Below are 16,793 nucleotides of genomic sequence, written 5' to 3' on the forward strand. Positions count from 1 at the left end.
AGGTGTACTGTACTTGGCCTCATGTACGCAATGTGCCCGATGTGGCCAGACGTCTCCTCATAGTAACTTCTGAGTTATTTTACTGTCTCCTAGATGGCCAGTTTCGACGTGGGCAGGTTTGTAACACTAAACCCCATCTGCTTAACGACATGCTAGTGGCTCCAATCTAGTGACCGGTTTCCTAAGACTGTATTCCCCCTTCGCATTATTGGCGGTTTTTGCACGGGAGTGTTTTCTTTTCTTTACTGAAACCAGGAGAGAATTCTGAAGGAAAGAGGTGTATATACTTCTAATCTTGTTTGAATCCAGCACAGGTTTGGGTTAAACTTCACAGGGCCATGCCATGATTGGCTGCTATGGTCATGTAATGTCACTAACTGGAAGATGGGTGGCGGGGTGAAGCAATGTCCTGTGGCTGTTTTTGTCTTTTTGAAGTATATTTTAAATATTTTTATTTCCCTACATTTTCCAAGTTCCGCATATGCAATATGTAATTTATGGTGTCTTAAAACAAAACACGACAAACATGTACATCTATTGATCAACTGAATTTATAGATTAAATTATATGGATTTTTTAAATTATCAATATATAAATACCTTGTTCCCAATAGCTTTCTTTGGTGGAAAGTTGAAGGTTCTCACATGTGGATACTTGCTTTGCAATTTGTGATGTAAACTCCGAAACTCGGCATATCTCCTATAAATGTTCCATTCATCGTCCTTAATCCTGACATATACCTTAAATAACAAAAACAGGGTTGACTATTTTGTTCTATGGGTAATAGATAAAAAAGAAAACAGTGTAAATATGCAGAGTAAATATAAAAGGTTAACAAAAAAACACTAACCCTTTAAAAATCAAAATGCCTGTAATAATAGGAAATACCTAAAAAGGTTTGTAAGAAAGCAAATAAAAATAACTTCAAAGTCAAAATTGCATAATTAAACAGATTTGTTCAATTAGATATTATATTACTGTACATACATTTTCAATTGAACTCATTAAAGGGGGTTGGGCCCATGAAAAATATTTATCATCTATCCACAAAGTTTGATCGCTGCAGATTCTGAGAATAGGGGTCTCATTGTAGAATTTGGAGGAAAAAAATAAAATAAAAAATAAAAAGAAACTATAAAAACGTAATAAAAATTCAATTTTGTACCAAAACAAATTAATATTGAAAGATTCATTGTGCAACTGAATGTGTATATGTCGGGCTTTCTTTTGGTATTATTCTACACATTGAAACTCAGTAAGATAATAAATTTCACTTTTATTTGCAATGTGCTGGATTTGCAAGTTATTAGACAGCGGCATTCAACAACATCTGTATTCAGTGCAAAGCTGAGTCTGATCAATCAGAAAGCAAGGCACTGCGGTAATCCATCCAAGATTATACCAAAGAGTGGATAATGGCTGGTATGTCCACAAGAAGGGTACTTTAAAGGATAATGACGATTTCACAGCAGTTGAGACCTTGAGCGACAGATCACATGGGAGGGTTTTTTCAGGCTTTTTTATATTAATTAACATGTCCATAGAATTTGGTTACAATGCAAAAAATATTATATAGATTTCTTTATGGTAAATAGGGATCATTATTATTTTAAAGAATCTTAAGGCTCTTAAGTGAGATAAATTGTCTGAATAAGGCTGTCAATGAGATGTCCAGTCCTGCCCATTACCTATTCAATTTGACTACTGCATGTTCCATTGTTATCTGTGATTATCTGTAAAATTACCCTACACATAGCTTGAGAGGCCCTATTAGAAGCCATTATACTTGTGATTGAGAGAGGAACTCAAGCTGTGATATCACGTGTACATGAGCCTGAGTTATTACACTCTACTGTATTAAGCCTACAACTATAAAAACTCAAAAAATAAAGGGATTTGATAGGGCATGAGCAGGGCCAAAATGTAGGGCGGGTATAAAGAGCAATTGACCTGTGGCCCTCCACCATCCAGTTCCCTTCAATAATATTAAAATTGGAATATGCAGAGGGAAAGGTAATTATGCATCTTTTACGAATATGTATTACTAGGGGTCAGAGCTCCATTATCCTGCCTACACTGCTAACTAGAAGAAATTAGGTGGTCGAGCATGCATGTTTATCGCCATAGGGAGAGAGGTTGGCAGATGACAGATATCGACTGGTTGAACAAAGAATCATGCATGTTAAAATTCGACGTGTCAAACCCTTGTTCCCCCCAACAGCAGACACTGCTCTCGTACCTATTAAATTGTGTCAGATCTGTGTGACCTTAGCAAGATCTTCCAACAATTATGTAAAGTTTACCGTGACCAACCGGGTAACTGCAGACTTTTCCTGGAGGGAAGACCACAACCCTCCAAGATATATTTACCCAGTCCCTGCCGTTCCACAATGCATGCAGATAGTTCTTTCATCTCAGATACATGTGAAGTTCCTGAGCAGTGGTTGCCATGAGCTGTCCGGGAATCTGTACAGGAAATAACACTCTGCCTGAGCGTGCACAAGGAGTTATTTCTTGTACAGGTTTCCAGGCAGATAATGATAACTGTGCTTGGGAATACGGATATATATGGGCGCCTTCCTTCTGGCAAAAAGCGGCATTTTCCATTTTTTCCTGGAGAGTCACAGGATAGTGGATCCAAGCATTATATGCTGGAGAGGGTGCCCTCATCAAATCTTTTGCCCAGATGCCTCCACATACCTTGATTTAGCCCTGGGCATGGGTTCTTCCATTTCAGACTACGTCTAAGCACCTGGACCCAATTGCTTTCCTGTGTACTTGACTAAATTGATAGCCGGAAAATATGCATACAACATATAGACAATGTGAAATGATCGGGCAACAGCAAACAAAAATGATAGCATCTCCGAGGAGTGTGTTTCTGTCTTCTGGTCAGTTCATATATCACCGCATGAAAAATTTTTAATGTATCAACGTTGAAGTCATCAAAAATTTCTTGGCTCGATTAAATTATAAAAAAAAAATATTTTCAGAGAACTTCTAAAGAAAATTAAACCTTGTGATAACTAAAGCACTTATCAGTATAGTTAATATGTACCGATCTATATGAATTATATTATCTGCCAATGGATAGAAGATACTCCACTACAACCCAATTGTTTGCTGGCTACAGGGGTTCACATTAAGATGAGTGTACATGCCATGTTTCTGCTAATATGGGGTGCGTAATATGCCCTTTAAACTCTATTATTTGCCCTCCAATACCAGCAATGTGGCTTGAGGCATTAAGCTTCAGTGTTCATTCTTCACAACGACAAAAATGCTGATATCAATATTTTCCAAATCAACTGTCATAAAATGCAGCTTTAATGGAAGAAAAGGAGATATTCGTAGAATGAATATATAAAACCCCTTCATGTAGAGATTTCCAACTGAATAAAAAATACAATTCAGCACTTTTAGCCTGGTTTAGAAATTGTGTAAAACCTGTACACCGAGGAAACGTTTAAGGAGGGGAAAATTCGTAAAATGCACAAATTTTACAATTTGCAACTCTTGCGCCAAATCTGCAGCTCACTTTTCTTAAAATGTGGGTGGAGCTTAGCTGAGGAGGCGGGGCCACCACAGCCTGAAAAAATTTACCGTAATTTACTGCAAATCTACACCAGAGATGTAGATTTTACCTTCTGGCACACAAACGCCAGAGATTCGACTGATTTGTTAAGCGGCGTGCACCTCTCAATCCATTAGCTGCATTTTTTCCCCAACTGGATCCCCTTGTATTTTACTGCAACTCCTTGTACTCCAACTTTCTTTATATAAATCTTAATGAAGCGCCAGTCTTAATAAATTCTTCCTTAAGTATTTTGTTTGGTCAGTGTCAGTATAGAGTACAGATTACTAACCGTTAAAAATAATAAATTAAAACATACAATATAGCTATACTTTGTATATATTCAGGTCTTCTATACATTGTGTAGTATTTTTGTGTTTGTTCACATCTGCGATAAGAACAGAAGAACAAAACAAACTGAAGTGCCGAAGCTATTGCATCACGGACACTAAATGCGCCCGAGGGAACCTATTGACTTTAATGGATTACTTTGTGTTTCTGTGAGGGGGTCCATCGTTTTACTGGAAGAAAGAGAATTTCTTCTGCCATTTTTCACCAGATCTACGACGGAGGCCACTAACGTGGAAAAGGGGTAAATGAAATTCAAAGCCAATGTTCACACTACACTTGTTGTGTACGTTTGCTACATGAAATGCTCCTAATGTAAACAGTGAATGTATCCATAAGATAAAATAATAGACCGATGTATACCAAATGGTGTCACTGGCCAAAAGAATGCAATATCTATGGTAGCTATGGCCTAATTGTGTTTTGTAGCATTAATGACTAAATTAATTAGGAATAGTTCTGGATAACTGCCATTGGAGCCAGATTCAACATTAATCTAGAAGTATTTCTTGTAGAGTGAAGCGGTGCTGGGATGCTAAGGTGCAGGCTACACATAGGAGCAGACTCAGTAATACAACTGCTGTATTCACTGCTGTGCTACTTTCAGGAACCCAAGTAGCTGCACAATATTTTCCGCTTCTGGCTTTATGTCCACATTAGTCACAAATAATATATTCTTCTTAGCCATTAATAAGCAATAAATTTGGCAAATTTGTAAACCTTGTGGGATAATGACGACCAGGTGAAAGGAGCATAAGGATATAAAGGATTTCAGTGTAAGGGCAATTTTATAATACGTTTTGATGAGGCATTTGACAATAAATCATTTAGCATTATTCCTGGCATGCCGTATGTCTGCACCTGTTAATTAATAATTGCTTAATACCTAAAAACTAAAGTCACAGACTTCTGCTCTGCTCTGGAGAATGACTAGCGGGAATTTTTGTTTGTTCCAAAGAGATTCACTTCCTGAGTTCAACTAATTGACCATATTACACCCACCCACTCTCTGCACTGTGGCTACACCTGCAAAGTCGCTATGACAATTTCATGGACAAAGGGCCAGGACTGACAAATAGACTCTTTTTACAATTACTTTGGCATTGAATAGGAACATCCCCTGCCAAAAAAATGGAAAAACATGCTCATCAAAGTTAGAATGCACACCGTGATCCATAACTAAAAACACAGCACATTCATACAAGATAATCCCTTACAATAGTGATATTTTAGCCACTGATTAAGATATAAACATACATATATAGGCAATGTATCAATAGAAGAAAGAGTTAAAGGGAACCTGTCACCAGCATTTCACCTATTGAACCTTACTTATCCCTCACTGGCCGCTGCTGTCAAAAGTTCACTGCCATTATCCCCTCTCCTAAACTCCTCCTCCGACCGTAAATAATGGTCTGCAAACATTTTGCGCCTTTTTTAATAATCCGACGCCCCATTGTGCGCACACACCAGAAGGGGAGAAACTAGGAGCTGTCAATCAAAAGTACAGAGGCGGGGTAAACTCGGAAAGACTTGAGGAATGAAGATATGACTCTTTTCAAACTAATTTGTGTGTTGGTTCAGATAGCACCAGATACAGGATGGAAGTGGTTTTGCACGGATAGGGGCCCAACCCAATGAGGAGTACGAAAAAGAGTATCCGGCACACCAATATGAGATAAAGATAATTTTTATTTTGTTTTTAATGCCAGTGGCCGAGTGCAACGTTTCGGTCAATACGACTTTCTTCAGGCACTGAGCCGTGCTGGGTATACTGCATGGGCGAGCGCTTGTGGAAGTAATAGCGGCTGGCCGCTTTGTCATGGCACTCTGACAAAGCAGCCAGCCGCTATTACTCACATTGGTGTGCCGTATACTCTTTTCAAAGTTATGACTCTTATGCTCATTAGCATACGGCACGGGAACACTAAAAAACTAAACACTAAAGCTACAGAGCCGACTTAGAAGATAATTATAGGTTACATAAAAATGATCTTTCACCAGGCATTGATAGTTTAATAGGCGAAATGCTGGTGACAGGTTCCCTTTAAGGCCTCATGCACAAGGCGGAGCCATGTGCACGAGGCTGTAAAGTGGCCAACATACAGTGGCTCTGTACTATGTGTGCTGCTCCATAAGGGGATAAGAACTTCTGTAATATAGCATCATATGGAGCAATTCCATATTTTTTTTCTGTTAGATTCCATGCGAAAGAAAAACCTCTCTATGCTCCTGTATGATATCAAATGATATAAAGTACTTTAAGACCTCATGTACCTCTATGGGTGCCCTATTACGGCATGCATAAAGTAAAGGGCTGTGTATTAGTTAATAGATAATTAATACATATTAGTTAATAGTTATTAGTTAATAGATACAAAAACAAAACAGGTATTGTTTGAATATTTGAAGAGCAACTGATCATTTATTCTCTAGCCCATACAGAATTAACGGTTCAATGAATAAACAAATCCCCTAGATTTATAGTAGTTTGTGGCAGGTTTGGAGGATGTACAGGTTTAAGGCCTGGGCTGAACCTAGACTTTTTGTAGCGCTACTGATTGATTTTAACTCTTGAGTAACAGCTGCAGTCCACAAGATTGCATGCAACGCAATGTATTTATTTCAATATTTTGCTTATATTAAAGTAGATCTCTCCGACCGCTCCATAGAAATGAATGGAGTGCTGGTCGAGCGTGCACACCCGTGCTCCATTATCATGGAACACTTTGGAGGACTTTAAGTCCACCGTTCTTCTCATCACTGGGGGTCCCAGCGGTCGGATCACGTCATGTGTATCCTGTGGATAGGGGATACATGTGTTTGTGGGACGACCCTCTTAAATTACCAGGTCTTAGGCCAGGGCTACACCTAGTCTTTTTGTAGTGACTGATTTTAAAGAGGACCTGTCACTAGGTCTTAAAAGTGCACCATCAGTCTTCCGTTACTACCACTGTTTCCTGAACTATAGCGGTGTTTTATTTCTAAACACCCCCCCTGTTCCTGAGATATTTCCCCCGGTTGTTTCAGTGTCAAATATGCTAATGAATCGCTGGAGCCAACGCAAGCAATTCTCCTGAGGTGGAGATACCTCACAGCCTCTCAGGCTGTCCTAGAAGTGTGAGGCTGCTTTACACACACTATCTTAGCTCAATGTGATCTCGCGAGATGTAATACAATATGTGCTTCAGTTATGCCTTCCATGGAATTATTGTAACCAGTTACTCCACCCTTTTCTGGTATTTTAATAGAAAAGAGCACAGCATGCTGTTGCACAGTAAACATGCAAGGTGGATCAGTGATGCCTTTCACTTATGCTGCAAACCTGTACGGCTATATTCACACATAGCGGAATTACTGAGTATTTTCCGTTCTAATGTGTGAGCGGAAAATTCGCAGTGTATTACAGTAGGAACTAAGTGGATGAAGTTTTAACAAGGCTGCAGCGGAACGAAACGTCATCCCAGAAGGTCAGCTGCACAGAGACCAGGCAGGGAACATCGACACGTTTCTACGTGAGTGCTGGGGGAGGTTATCCTTTCATTTTATTTTTTTAATCCTCTGTTCTGTTTGATTTTCGGCTGGATTTGCCGCTGCAAACAATTCCTTGCTGAATCTGGGTTAGATTTGTAGCAGTTTTCCGCAGCAAATCCATCCCCTGTGAACTTACCCTACAGTGTTTAAACGCTAGTGTAAGCAGAGTGTTACTGTACTGTGTGAATAAAGCCTAAGGAATAAAGGATTATATCATTCTCAGACTAATTACATGGTCTGCATGGGTGCCCTCTTTGATGATATGGCCGTAAGGCAACTAAATACCGTTTTCCCCACTCTACTTAGAGTATATATTTTTTACCCATTAATAAAACGTAACATTTATTACATTTAGGACACAGACAAGTTTAAAAATTCAATGCCTATAACTCAGTATTAGAAAGAAAAATCCCTACAGTGAGCGATATAACAAGCAGTGCATTCACCGCTAGGACTATCTAAATGTGAATCACTGAATGCGTCTGCAGATCGCACCCAATACTAAATAGAACGATAGACGTACATGAGACACAAAAACAGAACATTTTCTATATATTCGAAATTCCAAGGTCATTAAATCCAGATTACTGGGAGAGTGGTAGTTCCAAGAGTCTCAATAATTATTGTTAAATAAATCTGTTAAAGGGAACCTGTCAGGTTGAACTTGCTATCCTATATGCAGGCAGCATGTTATAGAGCAGGAGGAGCGGAGAAGATTAATACACGGATTCTGATACTAGGAGTATACATGCAATATGATTAAAGTTCTGCTTTCTTGCCATAATAAGAGTTTTCAGCTATGAAGAAAAAGCCTTATAACTGCATTGTATAAATTAACTATCCTTTTTTTAATGGCAGTCATCACACCGTAGTATTATTTTTAGATATCGACTAAAGCTGTCAGTCACACAGAGATGTCTCTAATCTCTTTACAGCTCTGGGCTTTCTATGCAATGCACCGTCGGTCCCTCCGGCAGAGTAGGAGATAACTTATTTCAGCAAGCACCCAATTTGACTGTCTAAGCATTCTCGATATCAACTGATGAGACACAATTCACTGCTCTAAAACAGGCTTTGCATAAACATGTGCTGCTCCTCTGTCATTAATACAGGGTCCAGTGTCTACTCCAAACACACAATGAAGAGGATTTTAAAATGCAACATCTGAAATATTCTAATATAATAAACAGATCTGCGCTCTCGAGATTAGAGACCCATCAGAACAGTAATGTGTGAAACACTAGCAGCGGACAATCACAATTAGTTATTAATATCTCAATACATTGCCAGCTATTCCAATGTAGAGACGTAAGCTGCATTTATTTATTTCGCTTTGTTTCCCTTTCCGTCATTATTTTCTATGTACTTTCATTTTATTCTCTATACTAAAGGGATTTTCTCATCATGCGAACTCCTGTCCAAATATCCTAAGGACACAAACAAAAATGTTTTGGTTGCCTATAGAACTCGAAGTATAAAAAGTCCAAAAGATGCAAAAAATTCACCTATGTCCGAAAAGTTTTAGACCATCATGTCGAATATAAGAAGATCCGTGACAGAATCCATGTGGCAAAAAAATCAAGTGTTTGTTAACACAGCCTCAAAAAAATGCATGCTGTGTTTTGACTCACGCAAGAGTCTTTGTCAAGTATGCTATGGGCCCCAGGACAAAGGTTAATGATGGAGCCCCGTTGCACTTCACAAAAATCTGTGTGTCACTCTGGCCCATGGTAGGTTTTTTCACTAAGGGCCTGTTACATCACCGTCGGGTTCCGTTTGGGGTTTCCGTTCATCCATTCCGTCAGAGGAACATATGAACGGAAAACCAAACGGAAACTATAGCTTCCGCCTGCATTACCATTGATTTCAAAAACATTGAACTTCAAAAAAGTTTTTAAAAAAAGGAAACGTAATCTTAGAGAAAAAAGCTAAGGAAGCCGTTAACCCCTCTCCTGCAGCTATGGCAAAAGACGTCGCTGCAGACTGAGGACCTGCACCGCCTACCGTCAATAGACAGTGGGAGGTCGTTAAGGGGTAAACGGACTTGCAAGTCATTGTGATAATTCTTAATACTTAAGTTCTCATGCACACGACCGTAGCGTTTTTTTTACTGTCCGCAAATACGGATCCGTAGTCATCCGCATATCTGGCATGCGGTCGACAAGTACGGTCCGTATTTACAGAGCCGCAAAAATAAAATTTTCCAACCCCTTGAAAAGGTCACATAAGAGCTCAGGTGCCATTTTCTTGGGGAATCCCCTGCCGTCGCATAGCTTCCGCAATTACGGATGGCTACGCACCAAAATTACGGACAGGAATAGGACATGTTCTATACTTTGCGGATCATTTCTAATTAACATATAGCACACGCCATTTTAAAAGTTGATTTTATATTTTTGTGCATCTGGAAAAACATGCAGAGGGAAGGTTGAAAACTTTGTCAGATCATGTATTATGCTATGGTGGCGGTTTAGGGGACTAAAACCACCTGACAGGTTCCCTTTGAATATACAATGAAGAGCAAAAATTCTGAAGAGCAAAAATTCCAGCTGCCCTTTAATTTTGTCCTTATATATCCTCCGTAAATACAGCACCAGACCAAATATCACCATCTTAATACAGCATTAGAACTAAGGAATGTACATAAATACAGCACCAGAACCAAGCTCAGTACATAAATATAGTACCAGCACCAAGCATATAACATTAATACAGCAGCAGACCCAAGCTCAGTACATATACAGTATATAGAGCACCAGCACAAAAACAGATCAATACAGAGTAGCCCAGAGTTGCAAAGTCAGGGTAGCCCCTGCCATATTAATTTGTACGGCGTGAAACTACAGCTCCCTGCACAATGGTAAGGATATGCTTGAAGCTGTTGTTTCATGAAAAATAATGATACCACCCATCATCTCGCTTCAGATCATGCTGTGACTACAGTACTGATCAGTCAGAGGGTCTGTGTCAAGACCGGTCAGACAGATCGAGGCAAAAAGTCTGTGTTAAGTCCCTCGGAGAAGGTCTCTGTAAGCTTCTGTATGTTGGAACTGCAACCATTTGTACCAGGTTTTGTAATCTCTATTATACCTGGCTTTTATGCCACGTGCATATAATGTCCCACACTGTGCCCCTCGTAGAGTTCCACACCTTGTGCCCCATGTAGTGTCACTTACTGTGCCCCCTGTAGAGAGCAACACATTGTGCGCAGCGTAATGTCACACAATAAGCCCCCTGTAGATAGAATCACACGCAGTCCCTGCAGTAGTGTCACGTGCAATCCCACCTATAGTGTCACACGCAGTCCTCCTTGTAGTGCCCCCTGAAGGGAGTCCCACACACTGTACCCCCTGTAGAGAGTGTCACACACTGTACCCCCTGTAGAGAGTGCCACACACTGTACCCCCTGTAGAGAGTGCCACACACTGTACCCCCTGTAGAGAGTGCCACACACTGTACCCCCTGTAGAGAGTGCCACACACTGTACCCCCTGTAGAGAGTGCCACACACTGTACCCCCTGTAGAAAGTGCCACACACTGTACCCCCTGTAGAGAGTGCCACACACTGTACCCCCTGCAGAGAGTGCCACATACTGTACCCCCTGTAGAGAGTGCCACATACTGTACCCCCTGTAGAGAGTGCCACATACTGTACCCCCTGTAGGGAGTTCCTCACACTGTGCCCCCTGGAGAGAGTGCCTCACACGGTTTCCCCTGTAGAGAGTGCCTTCCACTGTTCCACTGTAGAGAGTGCCCCTGTAGTGTCACACAGTGCTCCCTGTAGATAGTGCCACCCACACAGTGCCTCCGTTAGGAAGTGCACTATACAGTGCCCCTGTAGGTAGTGCCACCTGTAGTAAAAACCACACAGAGTACCTCGTGTAGAAAGTGGCACACACACAGTGCCCCCTGTAGATAGAGCTACACATACATGGCCCACGTAGATAGTTGCACACCATGCCCACTAAAACAAATAAACAATCACTTGTCTTCGTTCCCACAATGTCCAATGACGCAGGCCTTGCCTCTTTCAGCGAGGCCTTCTACTGAGGAACGACGCAGACACACTGTAGGCCTCCACCTGAGATGAGATGTTCACATATACCCACATGATCATTGCACCCAATCACTGGCCTCTGTGGGTATACTGCACTAAACTAATAGGCCCAGTTATTAGCTGCGGTGATCACGTGGTTACACGTGCATGTAATCGATGCAGTCATGTCAAAAACCAGCGGCAGGGAGAATCAGAGTGGCTGCGCTAGAACCCTGGGGGATCTGCCGGGTGAGTAATGGCTCTTGTCTTATTGTTTTATTTCATCCCACATGCCACATTTTTTATTAAATTGGAAAACCCCTTTAAGACTGGGTGCAGTCATGTTACAAATTCTGCATGTGATCCCAGGAACTTTAAGTTACACGTCTGTATAGCATAGAACACAGGGAGAGATCCTATATAAAGTTTAGGTCAAGAATTATATAATCCTGGGTTCAAATAAAAAAATATATAAAATAAATATTCGTTAAAATTCTCGCATTGGAATTTATATTCCCTGTAGCATAGACCTAATGTCTTAGTGCAGAATAAACTATTCACCTTTCCAACTGTATTTTTTAAATGAACTCTATGAGATGGATATAAATTTCTGAACAAAACAGAATTTACAGAAATGTATGGTGACAAGACTTTATATAGAAAATTAATGGTGATGATCTGTAATATGTCACAGACCATTAAATGCAAAATTGCTGTCATAGGTAGCTGTTCCCAATATAGCTCATGTTACTTAGTAATACTTCAATTTGCAATGCCAGCGCAAGTGACAGAAGAGCTTTACGCACATAAATGCCATGTGCTTTATACCCCTCTATCAGAACATCAACTACTAATGAGTGGGAGGATAAAGCTGTTGCTGATCTTAAATAGGTTAAAAATATAACATTTGTGAACCTTAAGGAAATGCTCACATACGGCGTTACAAAGTGCGAGCGGCATAGGGCACTAAAGAAGGGAGGAAACCTCCAGCTCACATTTCTTTGCCATGAGTAAGAGCACAGCTCGTGCTTGAAACGCGTAGGCCAGGGCAAACCGCCTACTATCTACATATGTCTTGGGACTGCGTCTCCCTTCAATTTTAATCCCAATACCCCAATAAAGGTGGGAATACTGCTTCCTTTTTAAATTCAAAGTACGACTCAGCGCTAGATCATTTCTTCCTTTTCTTCCGGCATAGGGCACTGTTATGCCAACCTCAATGATGTATAAAAGTCCATATAACATCACTGCTTCGTCAGAGAATGGACTGATCAAAGTACATCAGTTTTCACCATGTGAAGCACAACTCGTGTATGTGAACACACAGAGTAAGGACTCTTTCACACGACAGTATTTTGCATCAGTATTTGGAAGCGAAAACCAGTGGTGGATACAAAACACGGAAGAGGTGCAAATCTTTCTATTATACTTTTTCTTTGTGTAGGTTCCGGCTTACAAATACTGACCGAAATACTGCCATGTGAAACAGGCCTAAGGCTGGATTCACAATCTGCGTTTTTAACCCTTCACTGACCGCCGTCTTTTGACGGGAGTAGGCTAATACATTATAAGTCTAACAAAAAAAAGTTGTAACATAGAAATAATCCCTTTATGGGAAAAAAAATTCATAAAAACATTAATAAAAGTCTGCAAAAATAAATACAAAAAAGGAATTATTTAGTATAAAATACAATTTATTGTGAATAACCTACGTAAAAAGAAAAAACCTACAAATATTAGGTATCCATACGACCGTAATAACCAGAGGAATTCAATTACCAGGTTAGTGTAAAACGTGAACAGTGCAAAGAACAAACAAAAAGAACGATCCCGAAAAAAAAAAAATTTCTATATTTAATTAGAACAACAAATTGCATAAATTATAAAGCGCCAATATAAATACAATTTCTCCCACATAAAACAAAGCCTCATACAGCCGCGCCAATGAAAACATAAAACCGTTATGGCTGCCGAAATGCAGAGCGGCAAAAACAAAAATTAAGGGGTTAACCTGTTCATTTTGTTTTGGTAGATAAACTTCCATGTCAATTAATGGAGGTTCATCAACCAAAACATAAAAAAACGCATGTTAAAAACGCAAAAAAAACCAGTGTAAACTCAGCTTAAAAGCTTGTCAAATTATAAAATATAATTGTGCTTTTTGTGTATATATTTTTATTACAAAGTCCTCAAAATGTCTTACAACAATCATACCTGACTTATAATTAACAAGATAATTAACATAATATTTAACAAAAATAAAAAAAACTATTTAAGAAATGTAATTGACATTTTAGTAAATACAATTTTCATAAACTAAATAAAATATACATCTTCCAAAGTCTCACTATATTTTTTTTATGTTTATCTATATAGGTCAGAATGTTTACGTTGATTAATTTAATTGTATATATTTATGGGGTTTGGAGCTCTGGATTTCTGTTAAATGGCTCCAAATCTCCTGCTTCAATTCACACAGACATAGAGTTAAATTAGAACATTCTCTCCAATATCCTATGTCATTTATAGTACTGGTCTCCTCATACAGGGTCAGGCTGCAGGGTCCAGGGTCTACTGCAACTTCTGCATCCCTATCCTTATATCCCCCCACGGGTCTGTCCTCACGAACAAGAGTGGAGTTGTAACTGCCTCTAACATGATCAGCATATTTTTTTTTCCACTGTAGCTAATAAGATAATAGGCTAAAAAAAAGAAATCATACCCTACCCACAGTAGAAGAGAGGATATAGAGTGTGCAGAATCCAATAAAAGATGCTAAAATAAACCAGAACATTTTAAACTGAAATATTGCAGAAAGATAAAATAACTAATGCAAGAAAATTACAGAAATTTAAAAATATGAGAAAAAAAAGTAATAAATGTTGGCTATCACATCAAGGAATCAAATAAATAGAACATGAGAAAAATATATCATCATTTATTGAATGTATGATAGAAGAACAAACTTCCAGATAAAAATGCAAAAAGAAAAAAAATACAGTTATGGTTGCAATTTGCTATAAGAAAGAAAAAAAGTAAATAATTTCATATACATAAATTCCATAATAAGGCTATGTTCACACGGAGTATTTTGCCGAGTTTTTTGACGCGGAAACGCGTCGCAAAACTCGGCAAAAACGGCCCGAGAACGCCTCCCATTGATTTCAATGGGAGGCGTCGGCGTCTTTTTCCCGCGAGCAGTAAAACTGCCTCGCGGGAAAAAGAAGCGACATGCCCCATCTTCGGGCGCTTCCGCCTCTGACCTCCCATTGACTTCAATGGGAGGCAGAGAAAGTGTATTTCGCGCTGTTTTATGCCCGCGGCGCTCAATGGCCGCGGGCGAAAAACGGCGCGAAATTCGCCGCGAAAATCGGCGTGCAGGGAGAGGAAAATCTGCCTCAAAGTTCCAAACGGAATTTTGAGGCAGATATTCCTCCCCAAAAAAAATCAGTGTGAACATAGCCTAAAGGAAGTAATACAGTAACAAAAAGATAGCAAATATAACGTGTTGGTAATGTATTTCATACATCAAACTACATAAAAATAAAAAAAAATAGACCGAACTATCTAATGTGACCGTCATGTCCATGGCTGTGGGCCAGCAGGCTCACTCACCTCCTGACGGCCGCAGCCATGGTTCTGTGAGCGCTGGACCCAGTCTCCTCCTCAGGAGACGCCAGTGCTCACTTCCGCTCACCTCAGCCGGGTCCCGTAGGGTGCGCACGCACGCTCATGCCCGCTCAAAGGGGAAGCGCGCGCACCGGACTTTTATGTTTAAATAGCCCATGAGCACCCTGGACTATAAGAAGGCCCAGCCCCTTCCTCCCATGCCTAAGCGTTGTTGTCGTACCCTAAGTTTGTCTATGCAAATGGTCTCCTAGTGTCTTCCAGTTCCCAGTGTTTCCCGTACCTGTGTCCTGTGCTATCCTGGTCAAGTGCCGTGCTGAGCTGTAGTCGTGCTGTGCTGCATACCACGCCTGTCCTGCTACCCTACGCGTGACGTCTGCCTGCTGCCTAATCCCAGCCGAGCCTGCCTTGCTACTGTCCGAGCTGCCACATGTACCCTATACGAACTATAGACTGTTACCTGCACCCTGCTAGCCAAGGCGGTACGGCCCAGTGGGTCCACAAACCCAACGTGACAGTGCCTTTGTTTACAAAAAAGGGCTATGCTTTTTGACGCCTGTAGTAAATGGACACAGTTCATGCTGTCTCCATGTGATTGGCTGAAGGAGATGCCGATCACATGGTAACCAATAAAAGACGCTGAGTACACAGCATCCTCATCCACAGAAGAGGCCAAACATCACTTAGCGAAATGTGCGTCGGGACAGAGACGCAGTAGGTTAAGGACAGTTATAAGAGCTACCAGGGTTAAAAATATTGCCCCTAGTAGTACTATTACCCCAAGCTACAGCTGTTGTGGTGGTAGTTTGAATAAACGCCACAGAGAAAAAAGGAGATGTGGAAACGGCCAGCCACACTCGCCTGCGTACATGTGATTTTGGATGTGCAGCGTTCCAAATAAACGCTGTACATGGTGAATATAAGTTGCATGTTCCCGGCAAGCCGATCATGCAGCAAATAGATATCAGCATGTACATAAAACATCATTGGTGTAAAAGAAGCCACTTTCCTTTTTATCCAGGGGTGGAGGGGAATATTTTGGCCTAATAATTCAGTGTGTATACCTATTTAAACAATAACATAAAGAAAGGGAAATCTCTTTCATATATTTTTTGAGGCCACATAATATGTTATCTACCCTGATTTAATAAAATAAAAGTTTTGGGGTCATATATTTTTTGTGCGTTAAAGGGAAATACATAAAATAAGTGAAAATACACTTACTCATAAAAAGTGGCTAGGGTGGAAATTAGAAATACTGAATAAAATATATATTGGGGACAACCAGAGTTAATGTCCATTATGTAGAAAGAATCCACCTATCCTGCTGGTGATGTAAGAATGGTAATATGAGTATTTATTTTAAAGGGCATCTTATAAAAGTGACATTTTAATATTTCATTGCTTTTTACTACTGATCATCCTATTTCCCTACCAATGCATTATTGACATTTTTCGTGGTATACATTTGATGTAATCATCTCAGTGGTAACAACTTTCCTTAGTTATAATAAAGGTGCCCATAAACATCAAATAACAGTCGACCGAACCAGCCATTTTCGGCAAGACCAGTCGACTATCTGATGTGTCAGGAGGTTTCTCGACTTTGCCTCTGGCGGCAGATGTAAGAAAGCAAATGAAAGAAGGATTGAATACACAAACGCTCAGGCTGCT

General features: G+C 40.1%; 1 protein-coding gene across 3 annotated transcripts in view; it reads right to left on the reverse strand.

Moving 5' to 3' along the window:
- SNX29 (sorting nexin 29) overlaps positions 1-16,793 on the reverse strand; it is a 417,611-nt gene that overhangs the window by 84,706 nt on the left and 316,112 nt on the right. For all 3 annotated transcript variants that reach the window (XM_075830136.1, XM_075830138.1, XM_075830137.1), the window contains exon 19: positions 600-740. In XM_075830136.1, the coding sequence (XP_075686251.1) occupies positions 600-740 (141 nt within the window). The remainder of the gene's footprint in view (positions 1-599; positions 741-16,793) is intronic.

This window comes from Rhinoderma darwinii, chromosome 6, assembly GCF_050947455.1.
Source record: "Rhinoderma darwinii isolate aRhiDar2 chromosome 6, aRhiDar2.hap1, whole genome shotgun sequence".
NCBI classification, from domain to species: Eukaryota; Metazoa; Chordata; class Amphibia; order Anura; family Rhinodermatidae; genus Rhinoderma; species Rhinoderma darwinii.